The sequence below is a fragment of the Triticum aestivum genome, chromosome 2A (assembly GCF_018294505.1).
Source record: "Triticum aestivum cultivar Chinese Spring chromosome 2A, IWGSC CS RefSeq v2.1, whole genome shotgun sequence".
Classification (NCBI taxonomy): domain Eukaryota; kingdom Viridiplantae; phylum Streptophyta; class Magnoliopsida; order Poales; family Poaceae; genus Triticum; species Triticum aestivum.
Window position 1 is genome coordinate 595,828,679 of NC_057797.1, and position 17,295 is coordinate 595,845,973.

Below are 17,295 nucleotides of genomic sequence, written 5' to 3' on the forward strand. Positions count from 1 at the left end.
GACATCGGAATGGTTCCGGATGAAAACGGGAGTATACCGGAGCACCGGGAGGTTACCGAAACCCCCTGGGAGGATATGGGCCTTATTGGGCCTTAGTGGGAGAGAGGGGAAAGGAGCAAAGGAGGGGGCGCCCCCCAAGCCCAATCCAAATTGGGAGGGGCCGCCCCCCCTTTCCTTCCACCTCCCTCCTCCTTCCTTCTCTCCTAAATCCAACAAGGGAAGGGGGAATCCTACTCCCGGTGGGAGTAGGAGGCCCGATGGGCGCGCCTAGGATGCTGGCCCCCTCCCCCTCCTCCACTCCTTTATATACGAGGGAGGGTGGCACCCCATGGACACATAAGTTGATCATTGATCTTTAGCCGTGTGCGGTGGCCCCTCCACCATAATCCACCTCGGTAATATCGTAGCGGTGCTTAGGCGAAGCCCTGTTCCGGTAGCAACATCATCACCATCATCACGCCGCCGTGTTGACGAAGCTCTCCCTTGAAGATCTATTGGATCGTGAGTTCGCGGGACGTCACTGAGCCGAACGTGTGCATATCGCGGAGGTGCCATACCTTCGGTGCTAGATCGGTCGATCATGAAGACGTACGACTACATCAACCGCATTGTCATAACTCTTTCGCTTACGGTCTATGAGGGTGCGTAGATGATACTCTCCCCTCTTGTTGCTATGCATCACCATGATCTTGCATGTGTGTAGGAAAATTTTGAAATTACTGTGTTACCCAACAGTGGAATCCGAGCCAGGTTTATGCGTAGATGTTATATGCACGAGTAGAACACAAAGGAGTTGTGGGCGTGGGTATATACATATTTCTTGTCGTCACTAGTTGATTCTTGATTCAGCGGCATTGTTGGATGAAGCGGCCCAGACCGACATTACGCGTACGCTTACACGAGAGTGGTTCTACCGACGTGCTTCGCACAGAGGTGGCTAGTGGGTGTCTATTTCTCCAGCTTTAGTTGAATCGGATTCAATGAACATGGTTCTTTCTGAAGATCAAAAAGCAATCACTATACCGCGTTGTGGTTTTTGATGCATAGGTAAGAACGGTTCTTGCTCAGCCCGTAGCAGCCACGTAAAACTTGCAACAACAAAGTAGAGGACGTCTAACTTGTTTTTGCAGGGCATGTTGTGATGTGATATGGTCAAGACATGATGCTAAATTTTATTGTATGAGACGATCATGTTTTGTAACATAGTTATCGACAACTGGCAGGAGCCATATGATTGTCGCTTTATTGTATGAAATGCAATCGCCATGTAATTGCTTTACTTTATCACTAAGCGGTAGCGATAGTCGTAGAAGCAATAGTTGGTGAGACAACAATGATGCTTCGATGGAGATCAAGGTGTCAAGCCGGTGACGATGGTGATCATGATGGTGCTTTGGAGATGGATATCAAAGGCACAAGATGATGATGGCCATATCATATCACTTATATTGATTGCATGTGATGTTTATCCTTTATGCATCTTATTTTGCTTAGTTCGGCGGTAGCATTATAAGATGATCTCTCACTAAATTTCAAGGTATAAGTGTTCTCCCTGAGTATGAACCGTTGCTACAGTTCATCGTGCCGAGACACCACATGATGATCAGGTGTGATAAGCTCTATGTTCACATACAATGGGTGAAAGCCAGTTTTGCACACGCGGAATACTTGGTTTAAACTTGACAAGCCTAGCATATGCAGATATGGCCTCGGAACACTGAAACCGAATGGTCGAGCGTGAATCATATAGTAGATATGATCAACATAGTGATGTTCACCATTGAAAACTACTCCATCTCACGTGATGATCGGACATGGTTTAGTTGATATGGATCACGTGATCACTTGGATGATTAGAGGGATGTCTATCTAAGTGGGAGTTCTTAAGTAATTTGATTAATTGAACTTTAATTTATCATGAACTTAGTACCTGATAGCAATGTTGGGGATATCGCTTATCGGGAACTTATCGGTCGACCCAAGATAAGGGATAAATCGGCCAGTTTATCGGCATATCGGCTAATTTATCGGCCGGTTTATCTTATCGGTCAGACAACGGTAAGCGATAAATCGGCCAATTTATCGGAATATCGGAAGATATCTTGAACAGTGCCTGATAGTATTTTGCATGTCCATGTTGTTGTAGATAGATGGCCCGTGCTATTGTTTCGTTGAATTTTAATGTGTTCCTAGAGAAAGCTAAGTTGAAAGATGATGGTAGAAACTACACAGACTGAGTCTGTAACTTGAGGATTATCCGCATTGCTGCACAGAAGAATTACGTCCTGGAAGCACTGCTAGGTGAAAAAACCCGATGCAGGAGCAACGCCAGATGTTATGAACACCTGGCAGAGCAAAGCTGGTGACTACTCAATAGTTCAGTGTGCCATGCTTTACGGCTTAGAACCGGGACTTCAACGACGTTTTAAACGTCATGGAGCATATGAGATGTTCCAGGAGTTGAAGTTAATATTTCAAGCAAATGCCCGGATTGAGAGATACGAAGTCTCCAATAAGTTCTATAGCAGCAAGACGGAGGAGAATAGTTTTGTCAGTGAACATATACTCAGAATGTCTGGGTACCACAACCACTTGACTTAATTGGGAGTTAATCTTCCTGATGATAGTGTCATTGACAGAGTTCTTCAATCACTGCCACCAAGATACAAGAGCTTCATTATGAACTATAATATGCAAGGGATGGACAAGACGATTCCTGAGCTCTTCGCAATGCTAAAGGCTGCGACGGTAGAGATCAAGAAGGAGCATCAAGTGTTGACGGTCAACAAGACCACTAGTTTCAAGAAAAAGGGTAAAGGGAGGAAGGGGAACTTCAAGAAGAAGAGCAAGCTAGTTGCTGCTCAAGTGAAGAAACCCAAGTCTGGACCTAAGCCTGAAATTGAGTGCTTCTACTGCAAAGGAACCAGTCACTGGAAGCGGAACTGCCCCAAGTATTTGGCGGAGAAGAAGGATGTCAAAGTGAAAGGTATATTTGATATAAATGTTATTGATGTGTACCTTACTAATGCTCGCAGTAGTGCTTGGGTATTTGATACTGGTTCAGTTGCTAACATTTGCAACTCGAAACAGGGGCTACGGATTAAGTGAAGATTGGCTAAGGACGAGGTGACGATGCATGTGGGAAATGGTTCCAAAGTCGATGTGATCGCCGTCGGCACGCTATCTCTACATCTACCTTCGGGATTAGTTCTAGACCTAAATCATTGTTATTTGGTGCCAGCGTTGAGCATGAACATTATATCTAGATCTTGTTTGATGCGAGACGGTTATTCATTTAAATCAGAGAATAATGGTTGTTCTATTTATATGAGTAATATCTTTTATGGTCATGCACCCCTGATGAGTGGTCTGTTTTTACTAAATCTTGATAGTAGTGATACACATGTTCATAGTATTGAAGCCAAAAGATGCAGGGTTGATAATGATAGTGCAACTTATTTGCGGCACTGCTGTTTAGGTCATATTGGTGTAAAGCGCATGAAGAAACTCCATTCTGATGGACTTCTGGAATCACTTGATTATGAATCACTTGGTACTTGCGAACCATGCCTCATGGGCAAGAAGACTAAAACTCCGGTCTCCGGAACAATGGAGAGAGCAACAGAGTTATTGGAAATCATACATACTAATGTATGTGGTCCAATGAACATTGAAGCTCGCGGCGGATATCATTATTTTATCACCTTCACAGATGATTTGAGCAGATATGGGTATATCTACTTGATGAAACATAAGTCTGAAACATTTGAAAAGTTCAAAGAATTTCAAAGTGAAGTGGAAAATCATCGTAACAAGAAAATCAAGTTTCTATGATCTGATCTTGGAGGTGAGTATTTGAGTTATGAGTTTGGACTTCATTTGAAACAATGTGGAATTGTTTCGCAACTCATGCCACCTAGAACACCACAACGTGGTGTGTCCGAATGTCGTAACCGCACTTTATTAGATATGGTGCGATCTATGATGTCTCTCACTGATTTACCGCTATCATTTTGGGGTTACGCTTTAGAGACAGCTGCATTCATGTTAAATAGGGCACCATCTAAATCCGTCGAGACGACACCTTATAAACTGTGGTTTGGCAAGAAACCCAAGTTGTCGTTTCTTAAAGTTTGGGGCTGAGATGCTTATGTGAAAAAGCTTCAACCTGATAAGCTCAAACCCAAATCGGAGAAATGTGTCTTCATAGGATACCCAAAGGAGACTGTTGGGTACACCTTCTACCACAGATCCGAAGGCAAGATATACGTTGCTAAGAATGGATCCTTTCTAGAGAAGGAGTTTCTCTCGAAAGAAGTGAGTGGGAGGAAAGTAGAACTTGACGAGGTAATTGTACCTTCTCCCTTATTGGAAAGTAGTTCATCGCTAAAATCAGTTCCAGTGATTCCTACACCAGTAAGTGAGGAAGCTAATGATGATGATCATGAAACTTCTGATCAAGTTACTACCGAACCGCGTAGGGCAACCGGAGTAAGATCCATAACAGAGTAGTACGTTAATCCTATTCTGGAAGTCATGTTACTTGACCATGACGAATCTACGAACTATGAGGAAGCGATGATGAGCCCAGATTCCGCAAAATGGCCTGAGGCCATGATATCTGAGATGCGATCCATGTATGAGAACAAAGTATGGACTTTGGTTGACTTGCCCGATGATCAGTAGGCCATAGAGAATAAATGGATCTTCAAGAAGAAGACTGACGCTGACGGTAATGTTACTGTCTACAAAGCTTGACTTGTTGCAATAGGTTTTCGACAAGTTCAAGGAGTTTACTACGATGAGACATTCTCATGTGTAGCGATGCTAAAGTCCGTCCGAATCATGTTAGCAATTGCCGCATTTTATGATTATGAAATTTGGCAAATGGATGTCAAAACTGCATTCCTTAATGGATACCTTAAAGAAGAGATGTATATGATGCAACCAGATGGTTTTGTCGATCCAAAAGGTGCTAACAAAGTGTGCAAGCTCCAGCGATCTATTTATGGACTGGTGCAAGCCTCTCGGAGTTGGAATATACACTTTGAAAGTGGGATAAAAGCATATGGTTTTGTACAGACTTTTGGAGAAGCATGTATTTACAATAAAGTGAGTGGGAGCTCTGTAGCATTTCTGATATTATATGTAGATGACATATTGTTGATCAGAAATGATACTGAATTTCTGAATAGCATAAAAGGATACTTGAATAAGAATTTTTCAATGAAAGACCTCAGGGAAGCTGCTTATATATTGGGCATCAAGATCTCTTGAGATAGACCAAGACGCTTGATTGGACTTTCACAAAGCACATACCTTGATAAAGTTTTGAATAAGTTTAAAATGGATCAGGCAAAGAAAGGGTTCTTGCCTGTATTACAAGGTGTGAAGTTGAGTCAGACTCAATGTCCAACCACTGCAGAAGACAGAGAGAAAATGAAAGGTGTTCCCTATGCTTCAGCCATAGGCTCTATCATGCATGCAATGCTATATACCAGACCTGATGTGTGCCTTGCTATAAGTTTAGCAGGGAGGTACCAAAGTAATCCAGGAAGACATCGGTCAAGAACATCCTGAAAATACCTGAAAAGGACTAAGGATATGTTTCTCGTATATGGAGGTGACAAAGAGCTCGTCGTAAGCGGTTACGTCGATGCAAGCTTTGACACTCATCCGGATGAATCTAAGTCACAAACTGGATACGTGTTTTTATTAAATGGTGGAGCTGTCAGTTGGTGCAGTTTGAAGTAGAGCATCATGGCAGGATCTACGTGTGAAGCGGAATACATAGCTGCTTAAGAAGCAGCAAATGAAGGAGTCTGGATGAAGGACTTCATATCTGATCTAGGTGTCATACCTAGTGCATCGGGTCCAATGAAAATCTTTTGTGACAATACTGGAGCAATTGCCTTGGCAAAGGAATCCAGATTTCACAAGAGAACCAAGCACATCAAGAGATGCTTGAATTCCATCCGCGATCAAGTCAAGGAGGGAGACATAGAGATTTTCAAGATACATACAGATCTAAATGTTGCAGACCCGTTAACTAAGCCTCTCTCATGAGCAAAACATGATCAGCACCAAGACTCCATGGGTGTTAGAATCATTACAATGTAATCTAGATTATTGACTCTAGTGCAAGTGGAAGACTGAAGGAAATATGACCTAGAGGCAATAATAAAGTTGTTATTTATATTTCCTTATATCATGATAAATGTTTATTATTCATGCGAGAATTGTATTAACCGGAAACTTAGTACATGTGTGAATACATAGACAAACAGAGTGTCACTAGTTTGCCTCTACTTGACTAGCTAGTTGAATCAACGATGGTTATGTTTCCTAACCATAGACATGAGTTGTCATTTGATTAACGGGATCACATCATTAGAGAATGATGTGATTGACATGACCCATCCGTTAGCTTAGCACAATGATCGTTTAGTTTGTTGCTATTGCTTTCTCCATAACTATACATGTTCCTATGACTATGAGATCATGCAACTCCCGAATATCGGAGGAACACTTTGTGTGCTACCAAATGTCACAACATAACTGGGTGATTATAAAGGTGCTCTACAGGTGTCTCTGATGGTGTTTGTTGGGTTGGCATGGATCAAGATTGGGATTTGTCACTCCGATTGTCGGAGAGGTATCTCTGGGCCCTCTCGGTAATGTACATCATTATAAGCCTTGCAAGCAATGTAGCTAATGAGTTAGTTACGGGATGTAGCATTATGGAACAAGTAAAGAGACTTGCCAGTAACGAGATTGAACTAGGTATTGAGATACCGACGATCGAATCTCGGGCAAGTAACATACCGTTGACAAAGGGAACAACGTATACCGTTATGCGGTTTGACCGATAAAGATCTTCGTCGAATATGTAGGAACCAATATGAGCATTTAGGTTCCTCTATTGGTTAGTGACCAGAGACATGTCCCGATCATGTCTACATAGTTCTCGAACCCGTAGGGTCCGCACGCTTAATGTTCGGTGATGATCGGTATTACGAGTTTATGTGTTTCGATGCACCGGAGGTAGTTCAGAGTCGCAGATTTGATCACGGACATAACGAGGAGTCTCGAAATGGTCGAGACGTAAAGATCGATATATTGGAAGCCTATGTTTGGACATCAGAATGGTTCCGGGTTAAAACGGGAGTATACGGAGCACCGGGAGGTTACCGGAACCCCCCGGGAGGTATATGGGCCTTATTGGGACTTAGTGGGAGAGAGGGAAACGGAGCAAAGGAGCCCCCCCCCAAACCCAATCCGAATTGGGAGGGCCCCCCCTTTCCTTCCACCTTCCTCCTCCTTCCTTCTCGCCTAAATCCAACAAGGCAAGGGGGAATGCTACTCCCGGTGGGAGTAGGACTCCCCTTGGGCGCGCCTAGGAGGCCAGCCCCCTCCCCCTCCTCCACTCCTTTATATACGGGGGAGGGGGCACTCCATGGACACACAAGTTGATCATTGATATTTAGCCGTGTGCGGTGCCCCCCTCCACCATAATCCACCTCGGTAATATCGTAGCGGTGCTTAGGCGAAGCCCTGTTCCGGTAGCAACATCATCACCGTCATCACGCCGTCGTGCTGACAAAGCTCTCCCTCGAAGCTCTACTGGATCATGAGTTTGCGGGACATCACCGAGCTGAATGTGTGCAGACCGCGGAGGTGTCGTACCTTTGGTGCTAGATCGGTCGATCGTGAAGACGTACGACTACATCAACCGTGTTGTCATAACGCTTTCGCTTACGGTCTACGAGGGTACGTAGACGATACTCTCCCCTCTCGTTTCTATGCATCACCATGATCTTGCGTGTGCGTAGGAAAATTTTGAAATTACTGCGTTACCCAACACATAGCTGCTTCGGAAGCAACAAATGATGGAGTCTAGATGAAGGAGTTCATATCCGATCTAGGTGTAACACCTAGTGCATCGGGTCCAATGAAAATCTTTTGTGACAATACTAGTGCAATTGCCTTGGCAAAGGAATCCAGATTTCCCAAGAGAACCAAGCACATCAAGAGACGCTTCCATTCCATCCGCGATCAAGTCAAGGAGGGAGACATAGAGATTTGCAAGATACATATGGATCTGAATGTTACAGACCCGTTAACTAAGCCTCTCTCACGAGCAAAACATGATCAGCACCAAGACTCCACGGGTGTTAGAATCATTACTTTGTAATCTAGATTATTGACTCCAGTGTAAGTGGGAGACTGAAGGAAATATGCCCTAGAGGCAATAATAAAGTTGTTGTTTATATTTCCTTATATCATGATAAATGTTTATTATTCATGCTGGAATTGTATTAACCGGAAACTAAGTACATGCGTGGATACATAGACAAACAGTGTCCCTAGTATGCCTCTATTTGACTAGCTCGTTAATCAAAGATGGTTAAGTTTCCTAGCCATAGACATGTGTTGTCATTTGATGAACGGGATCACATCATTTGAGAATGATGTATGGACAAGACCCATCTGTTAGCTTAGCACTGTGATCGTTTAGTTTATTGCTATTGCTTTCTTCATGACTTATACATGTTCCTATGACTATGAGATTATGCAACTCCTGAATACCGGAGGAACACTTAGTGTGCTATCAAACGTCACAACGTAACTGGGTGATTATAAAGATGCTCTACATGTGTCTCTGATGGTGTTTGTTGAGTTGGCATAGATCGAGATTAGGATTTGTCACTCCGTGTATCGGAGAGGTATCTCTGGGCCCTCTCGGTAAAGCACATCACTATGAGCCTTGCAAGCAATGTGACCAATGAGTTAGTCACGAGATTATGCATTACAGAACGAGTAATGAGACTTGCCGGTGACGAGATTGAACTAGGTATGGTGATACCGACGATCGAATCTCGGGCAAGTAACATACCGATGACAAAGGGAACACCGTATGTTGTTATGCGGTTTGACCGATAAAGATCTTCATAGAATATGTAGGAGCCAATATGAGCATCCAGGTTCCGCTATTGGTTATTGACTGGAGATGTGTCTCGGTCATGTCTACATAGTTCTCAAACCCGTAGTGTCCGCACGCTTAACGTTCGATGATGATTTGTATTATGAGTTTCGTGTTTTGATGAACCGAAGTTTGTTCGGAGTCCCGGATGAGACCACAGTCATGACAAGGAGTCTCGAAATGGTCAAGACATAAATATTAATATATTGGACCATGTTATTCGGACAACGGAAGTGTTCCGGATAGTTTCGGTTAAAAACGGAGTACCGGAACCCCCCGGGGGGACTAATGGGCCACCATGGGACTTATTGGAGAGGGAGGAGGGCTGCCAGGGTAGGCCGCACCCCCCCCCTTAGCGGTCCGAATTGGACAAGGGAAAGGGGGGCGGTGCCCCCTTTCTTACTCCCTCCCCCTCTCCTTCCTTCCCCCTCTCTCCCTTTTGGTGGAATCCTATTAGGACTAGGAGTCCTAGTAGGACTCCCCTCTTGGGCGCGCCCTAGGGGCCGGCCGGCCCTCTTCTCCTCCCTCCTTTATATACGTGGGGAGGGGGCACCCTAGGACACACAAGTTGAGCTTTTAGCCGCACCTCGGTCATATCGTCGTAGTGCTTAGGCAAAGCCCTGTGCCGGTAACTTCATCATCACCATCGCCACGCCGTCGTGCTGAAGGAACTCTCCATTGTCCTCAACTGGATCAAGAGATCGAGGGACGTCATCAAGCTGAATGTGTGTTGAACGCGGAGGTGTCGTACTTTCGGTGCTTGGATCAGTTGGATCGCGAAAACGTTCGACTACATCAATTGCGTTACTAAACGCTTCTGCTTTCGGTCTACGAGGGTACGTAGACACACTCTCCCCTCTCGTTGCTATGCATCTCCTAGATAGATCTTGCATGATCGTAGGAATTTTTTTCAAATACTGCGTTCCCCAACAAAGCGGCAACCACCAATGTGATCAAGCAAGTGAACCACCTATGGGCAGGATCAGGAACCTACATGTCACATGCTGAGTCTAAGAGGGTTGCGAGGGAAGGTTGTCTCATCCTACAACTCAAGCTTCAGTCGCAGAATGAAATGGGCATAAATCCAAATCACATTTTGCGAGGAAGACTACCCACCTGAGTACCCGCACCCAGGACGACTCCCTCTGTTCATTTCGCAAATCATAGGGAGTGCATGAGTCCATCGAATTTTGATTGACATTGGCAGGTCCATTAGCATGACATTCCTAACGACACTAGAGCATATGCAAATTTCCTATGTAGAAATAGAACATGACTCCTGAGAATTTGATGGACTGGTCTCGGGAATGTCACATATACTACTAGGGCATATTGCCCTTATCATTATCCCTGAAGAAGAGGAAAACTTTAGAAGAGAGCTATGCACTTTTGAGGTCATCGACTTTGATATAGTCTACAACATCTTGAAAGGACGACTACACCTCACGTTGTTCATGGTGATACCCATCTAGACGTACATGATGCTTAAGTTGTCGGTACCTCATGGTGCCATCATAGTGAAAGGTTCACTCAAACGTGTGATCGAATGCAGTCGCCTAAACTATGAGATGACCACAACTTTGTAAGTATCCATCTCGAGAGAAACCCTCGAAGCCTTCCAACATATACTCCTAGACTACCAAGGATGTGAAGTAGGTCAACACCACCAATAACCATGGAGGAGTGTGTCTCCAATGGGAGCAAAACCGGGACTTCGGCAGCACAACTTGCCAAGCAACCAAGGGAGTCACATCAATACTAGACGTACCTAAATGTACTTACGAACAACGTGCAGTCAGAATGACTACCATCACGAAGTCCTGATGGCTTAACTTAGGTCACTAGATATATGTTCCTTGTTCCCGATGAATTAAATAGACACAAAATTTGAAAATCATTGTGTGTGTTTGAACATATGAGTCGTTTGGATATTATTTTCCTCAAAAGTGAGATTTTCCTATTTGGTGAAGCTACTGATAAAGAGAAAACTTATAGAGAGATATATACCTATGAGGTGGGGGTTCTACCTATGAAATATTTGGTATCCCACTAAACATAATTATGATTATAAACAAAAATGGAAGTATTCTGAAGATAAAATTGAAAAGAGATGTGCATGTTGGCAAGGTAAAATGTTGGATATTGCTAGTAGGCTTGCTCTCGTGTAGTCTTATCTTAGTAATATTCCTATTTTATGATGTCTTTCCATCCCATCCAAGTAGGGGTGAGAAAAAGATTTGACTTCTTCAGGGCTAGAATCACTTGGTAAGGAGATAAAGACAAAAAGAAATATCACTTTGTTTGATGGGCTGAGGTCTTTCAACCTAAAAAACAATTGTGTGTGTGGGGGGGGGGGGGCGCTTGGTATTCTTATCTTGTATTTGATGGACAAAGATATCCTTGCCAATTGGCTATAGAAACCAGAAATTGAAGAAGGTTTTTGGCAATCTATGCTTTAAAAATAGGTATTTCGAGAATGATTGTCTCTCTGGGGTAAAACGTAAGGTGGGAGACTCCCAATTTTGGGCCGAAATCCTATCTATGAAGGATTTTTTTCTCCAAATATGTTAAGAACATGGGTGATGGTAGAAATGTTAGATTTTGGGAAGAAAGGTGGGTGGTTGACAAACCATTGAATCAATGTTACCCTAGATTGTATGATCTCTGCTTTACTAAGAACATTAAATTGGGAGATGTGGTAGAGAAAGGTTGGGATCATTTCACTTTTAGGAGAACCCTTGAGGGGTTATACACTGATTCAATGGAAAAATGATATCACATTGAACTGAAAGATGAGAAAGATTCTTTGGTTCGGCCTCTTACTGTTGATGGTAAATATACTATCAAGTTATTTTATAATCAACTTAGTCTTAACAATTTATAGTTTCCCTTGAAGTTTCTTTGGAAGGTTAAATTCCCTCCAAAGATCAAGGTATTTATTTGTCTCATTGTGCGCAATAAATGTGCTTCCAAAGAGAAACTTGCTAAAATGGGTGGACTAGGAGTTCCAAATGTGTGTTATGTGGTGTAGATGAGATTGTTGACCACTTATTTCTTCACCGCTCTGTAGCAAAATTCATATATAGTCTTCTATAGTGCACTTTTAATTTAAATTCAATGCCAACTGATATTAAAAGTCTTATTTTCCACTTTGGCTTCCTCGGTTTGGGAAGGAAAACAAAAGATGAAACTTGTGAAGGAAAAAAAGATGAAACTCGTGTGGGTATATCTGCATTGACATGGTCTATTTGTAGTTGTAGAAATGACATATCCTTTGAATGCAAAGGGGGATTGATCCTTTTGTAACTCTACATAATATTTGTTACCTCATAAACTGGTGGTCAATTTTGCAGAAAAACCAAGAAGTTCAAAGTGAGCTGATGTGGGGGTAAAGTTACTGAACGGGTACCAAGTGAGGTGTTCAATACGTCGCGAGGATGGCACCATGGATTTATGTGGATTATTAGTGGTTGATGATGGGTGAAGAAAATCTCTCGCGGTTTGTAATCCTGATGTTCCTCTTTCATATGTCTTACATGGTTTGGGCTGGGTCCGGGGTATGCTTGTAAGTTATAAGTGGATGTGATGTAGTTTTGTAGTTTCTTATAGGTGCTATGTTGCTAGGCTGTAAGAACTACTATATGGTTTCTACTAATGAAAATATAGGCAAACCCTTTTTGCTAAAACAAGATGTATCTATCATTTCTTCTTCTTTTTTCAAAAAGAATGTTGAACCCTCAACCTCTGCATCATCGTGATGCACACAATGATTCTGATTAGTTCTTAAGAGAGTACTTCCTTCGTTCCAAAATTCTTCGCATGCTTTTTGTTTAAAATTTTAACTAAAAGCACGACAAGAATTATGGAACTGAAGGATTTTGAACTAAAAGCACGACAAAAATTATGAAACGAAGGGAGTACAATACAATAGCAACCACGGGTGAGCCGTTATAAGACATGAAGTAATCACCCATTATTAAATTAACTTCTTTTCGCATCAACACCTTCAAGAAGTAATAAGTGCCCTTGCGCCCGTTTTCATGTCCAACCGAAGATGGTCAAGGCAAGCACATCAGTAAGGAGACAGTGCTTTCAACAAGATAATAACGTAAGTGCGTCGCTACTAAGCCCATGCAATCAAGTCAAGAACAAGAGTTTTTACCCTGAAATGAGGTGTTATTTCAATCATCATTCTGAAAACGGGTCTTCCAGAGATCGCGCCAACCTGTACTCCATGCTAGGCCAGAAAGGCACCAGCGGATGACTAAGATATGTTCCCACCATAGACCACCACCCCACCTGTCGCGGGGAGGGCGGGCTTCCATGGCACGGTGTCCACCTGATTGGAACCACTCCATACCTGCGCAAGCCGGCTTGTAACAACCGCCATGACGTTAGGGCCGCTGGCCCAGTGTCCCTCGCGTGAGTTGCCGCCACAGCATCATGCACCATCTGACTTACCACTCCGCTGCCCTAGTTCCTCATTCGAGTGACATGCGGCATTTTGATTTGCAGAAATGAGCACATCTTCAACAAAAAAGTTCCTAATCTCTACAAATATAACAAGAGCTTGAAAGATGGACTGCAGCTACTGCTACATGGAGTCAATCAGTCAAAAGAGCTGCTTATGCTAGCAAACTTCCAGTAGTTACCTTGGCACGTGGCCTGTTGTAACTTTATTGTAAACTGTTACTCATATTCTCTTACAAATTTTACAGTAGGTAAATCACCTGCTGTCTTCAGTAAAAAGCAAAAACAAATTGCACTCTAATCTCCTGAATTGAGAATCTTCTTCAATGGAAGTCGAATGCCACGTGCGCGCACGGAGGAGCCCGATCACCGAGTACATCTGTACTCTACAGCGCCTCAAAAGTCAAAGCTGATGAGATGCTCGCTGTCTTTCTCATGCTCCCGGCAGTGGCCGGCGCGTCTCGCGGCACCCCGTCCGTCGGCCTCCGCTGAGCCCACCCCTACCAGTGCGTGCTAATATGGAGCAGTCCTATATATAAGGCCGCTGGGTACTCCACGCCTGTGGGCTGAAGCCACAAAGCCCGGTGTAGCTTCCAGTAAAGCTCGAGAGGCGACGGCCACAGAGGGCTCGTCGACCATTGCCACTGCGAGAGAATGGCGACAAGCATGCGTTGGATAGCGCTCTTCTTGCTGGTCGCCGTGTCTGCTCTGGCCGTTTCTGCCATCATCGAGGATGGTAAGAACCGGAAACTGACTACTAAGTTTTTCCTTAATTGTCTCTTATGTAAAAGTTTCTTTCAGTTGCAAACTATTGGGGCCACTAGGGCATGTATAGTGGTCAGAAATAACCGCATCGTTCTCTGAGGCTGTTTAGATTTCAATATGAACTATATATAGATATGTATAGACATATTTTAGAGTGTAGATTTGCTCATTTTGCTCTATATGTATTTCATATTAAAATTTCTAAAAAGACTTATATTTAGAAACAAAGGGAGTAAACATGAAATTTGAAATGCAATCGTATATTTACCATTTATCGTTAATTTTAGGTCCATCGGCATTCTCTTATCTTTTCTTTAGGTTCATCAGTCTCTGCGTATCTATTGTTGTCTGATTTTTTTTCTTTTTTGCGGTGAGTCTGATCATATTTTCCTTGTGTTTAGTAACTTTTTTTGTAAGGTATATTATAAAATAAGTTCAGGATACACTGTACTTCAACTACCTTAAACTGAGGTTAGTCAACCTCATGCATCGAAAATCAAGCTATGAACCAGCTTGATCTCGACAATGGAGATCTGATCTTAAGAATTGAAGTGAAGTTGACTTTACAAAATTACAATTACAATATCTTAACTGACAGTGGTATCCCATCCAGGATTTCAGAAGGATATTTTGTTCTGCTTAGTCACATGGCATACACATGCTTTGTTCATGTCAGGCTCTTCTATCGCGTGAGATGTCTCAGTTGTAATATATGAACATGGTTCTACGATATGTTTCCTTTGTCATTTTTCAGTTCTTTATGAAATTAGCTGCACCACCAATCCTTTTTATATGAAAAGAAAGGTTAGCTGTGGCCTGCGTACGTGGTTTAAATGAAGTACCCACCAGTGTCAAAAACACCCTTATATTATGGGACGGAGGGAGTAAGTAACAAGTAGAGTAGCACATAGCGAGTTATCAGTGTGTCTTCGATAAACCAATCATGTGTAACTTGTTCTGCACCCATTTACTGAATTAGCAAAACACTTTGTCTCAACTTTTTGAACGACTGGTTTGTGGGTGCGCAGGCCTGTTACCCAACGGGGACTTCAGAAACGGGCCAGACAAGTCCCAGATGAAGGGCCCGGTGCTGACGGGGAAGCACGCGATACCCAACTGGGAGCTCTCGGGGTTCGTGGAGTATATCGAGTCGGGGCACACGCAGGCCGACATGATGCTGCCGGTTCCGGTGGGCGCGAACGCCGTGCGGCTGGGCAACGACGCCACCATCCGGCAGCAGCTCAAGGTCGCCCGCCACACCTACTACTCCATCTCCTTCATCGCCGCGCGGTCATGCGCCCAGGAGGAGAAGCTCAACGTGTCGGTCGACCCGGAGTTCGGCCTGCTCCCGATCCAGACCGTGTACACCAACACCGGCTGGGACACCTACTCCTGGGCGTTCAAGCCCAGGCACACCACCGTGTGGCTCTCCATCCACAACACCGGCATCGAGGAGAACCCGGCGTGCGGCCCTCTCATCATCGCCGTCGCCATCAAGACCCTCTACCCTCAGCTGTACAACAAGGGTACGTATCGACCGAAATCCCCAAAGTTCACCTCGCCCCGTCACTCGTGAGACAGCGTAACTGATGAGTGCACGAATCCTACGTGAACAGGCAACATGGTGAAGAATGGGGACTTCGAGCAGGGGCCGTACATCTTCCCGAACACGCCGTGGGGCGTGCTGATGCCGCCGATCTTCGAGGACGTGCACTCGCCGCTCCCGTGGTGGATGATCATGTCGGACACCAAGGTGGTCAAGTACATCGACGCGCAGCACCACGCGGTGCCCAAGGGCGCGCGCGCCGTGGAGCTGGTGGCCGGCGTGGAGGTCGCGCTGGTGCAAGAGGTGCTGGGCACCGTGCCCGGGCGGTCGTACAGGCTCACGTTCTCCGTCGGGGACGCGCGCAACGGATGCGTCGGGTCCCTGGGCGTGGACGTGTACGCGGCGCGGGAGAGGCTGAGGGTCTCGTACGTGTCCCGCGGCACCGGCGGGCACAAGTGCGGCAAGCTCGAGTTCACGGCGATCGCGGACAAGACGCGCGTGGTGTTCCAGAGCTCGAACCACCACACCGTCAACGCCACGCTGTGCGGGCCCGTCGTTGACGACGTCTGGCTCGTCAGGCTCAAGTAGCTAGCTTCGAGCGTACGTACTACGTCTACGTGTTAGCATGTTACCTACGAGCCAGTATGGGGCTGCCTCGCCATTTTCTTCGATCGATCGTAAAGGTTTCTGGGCTTACCATCTTGCCTACTGCCTTAATTTGAAGGACGATGCTTGGTTTGTGTGGTTGAACTGAGACTTGAGCTAGACATTGAGGAAGTGTATGACGGGATAAAAGTAGTAACAATTGCATTTCCTACAATCCCCTTCTTTTATTGATGGATTTAATTTTGAAGTTACGCACATTCATGTGGATGATAATATGTGTACGTAGCGGATCTGTTGGATGAAATGTCATACTCAGTCTGAGACTAAAAATTATTGCGGTTGTGTCTCCATTATGTATAGATTTTTTTGAAAAGTCAAACCTTACAAAATTTCGATCAAATTTGTGGAGAAAAATATTTACATCTAGAATGCCAAACATATATCGTTAAATTCATCATAAGATGTAGTGTTATATTTTCTATATTTGCTATTGTAGATTTAAATAGTTTTCTCTATTGTCAAAAGTTTAACTTTACCATAAACTTATACGCATTACATTATAGAATAGAGAGGGTACCTTTTATCAGCCAATAAAGCTTCTTCATTGCATAAACGAAGATTTTTTAGGTTGCTCTATTTGGGCATCTCCAACACCGACCCACAAACCTCATGCATGCGTCCGGAACGCGCTGTCCGGACCGTGGAACACATGCAACGCGGTTCTGTATCGGTCACATGGCGGTCCGAACGCATTTTCTCCCGCAAATTGGAGACAAAGTAGGTTTGCGGGAGTCTGGACAACAGACACGTAGGACGTTCCCTTGGGCCACCCAATCCCCCTCCGGGTCCCATTTACTTCCACTCCTCCCCTTCTCCTCATTGCTTTGCATCCGCACCCCCACCTCCGCCGCCGCTGCTGTATGTC

At 44.4% G+C, this 17,295-nt stretch overlaps 1 protein-coding gene across 1 annotated transcript; it reads left to right on the forward strand.

The window, feature by feature from the left end:
* Nucleotides 1-13,952: 13,952 nt before the first annotated feature.
* Nucleotides 13,953-16,674, forward strand: LOC123185658 (uncharacterized). The gene is made up of 3 exons (XM_044597506.1): nucleotides 13,953-14,189; nucleotides 15,247-15,744; nucleotides 15,835-16,674. The coding sequence occupies exons 1-3, from the start codon at nucleotides 14,108-14,110 to the stop codon at nucleotides 16,350-16,352; spliced, it is 1,098 nt and encodes a 365-aa protein (XP_044453441.1). The 5' UTR covers nucleotides 13,953-14,107; the 3' UTR covers nucleotides 16,353-16,674.
* Nucleotides 16,675-17,295: the final 621 nt, after the last annotated feature.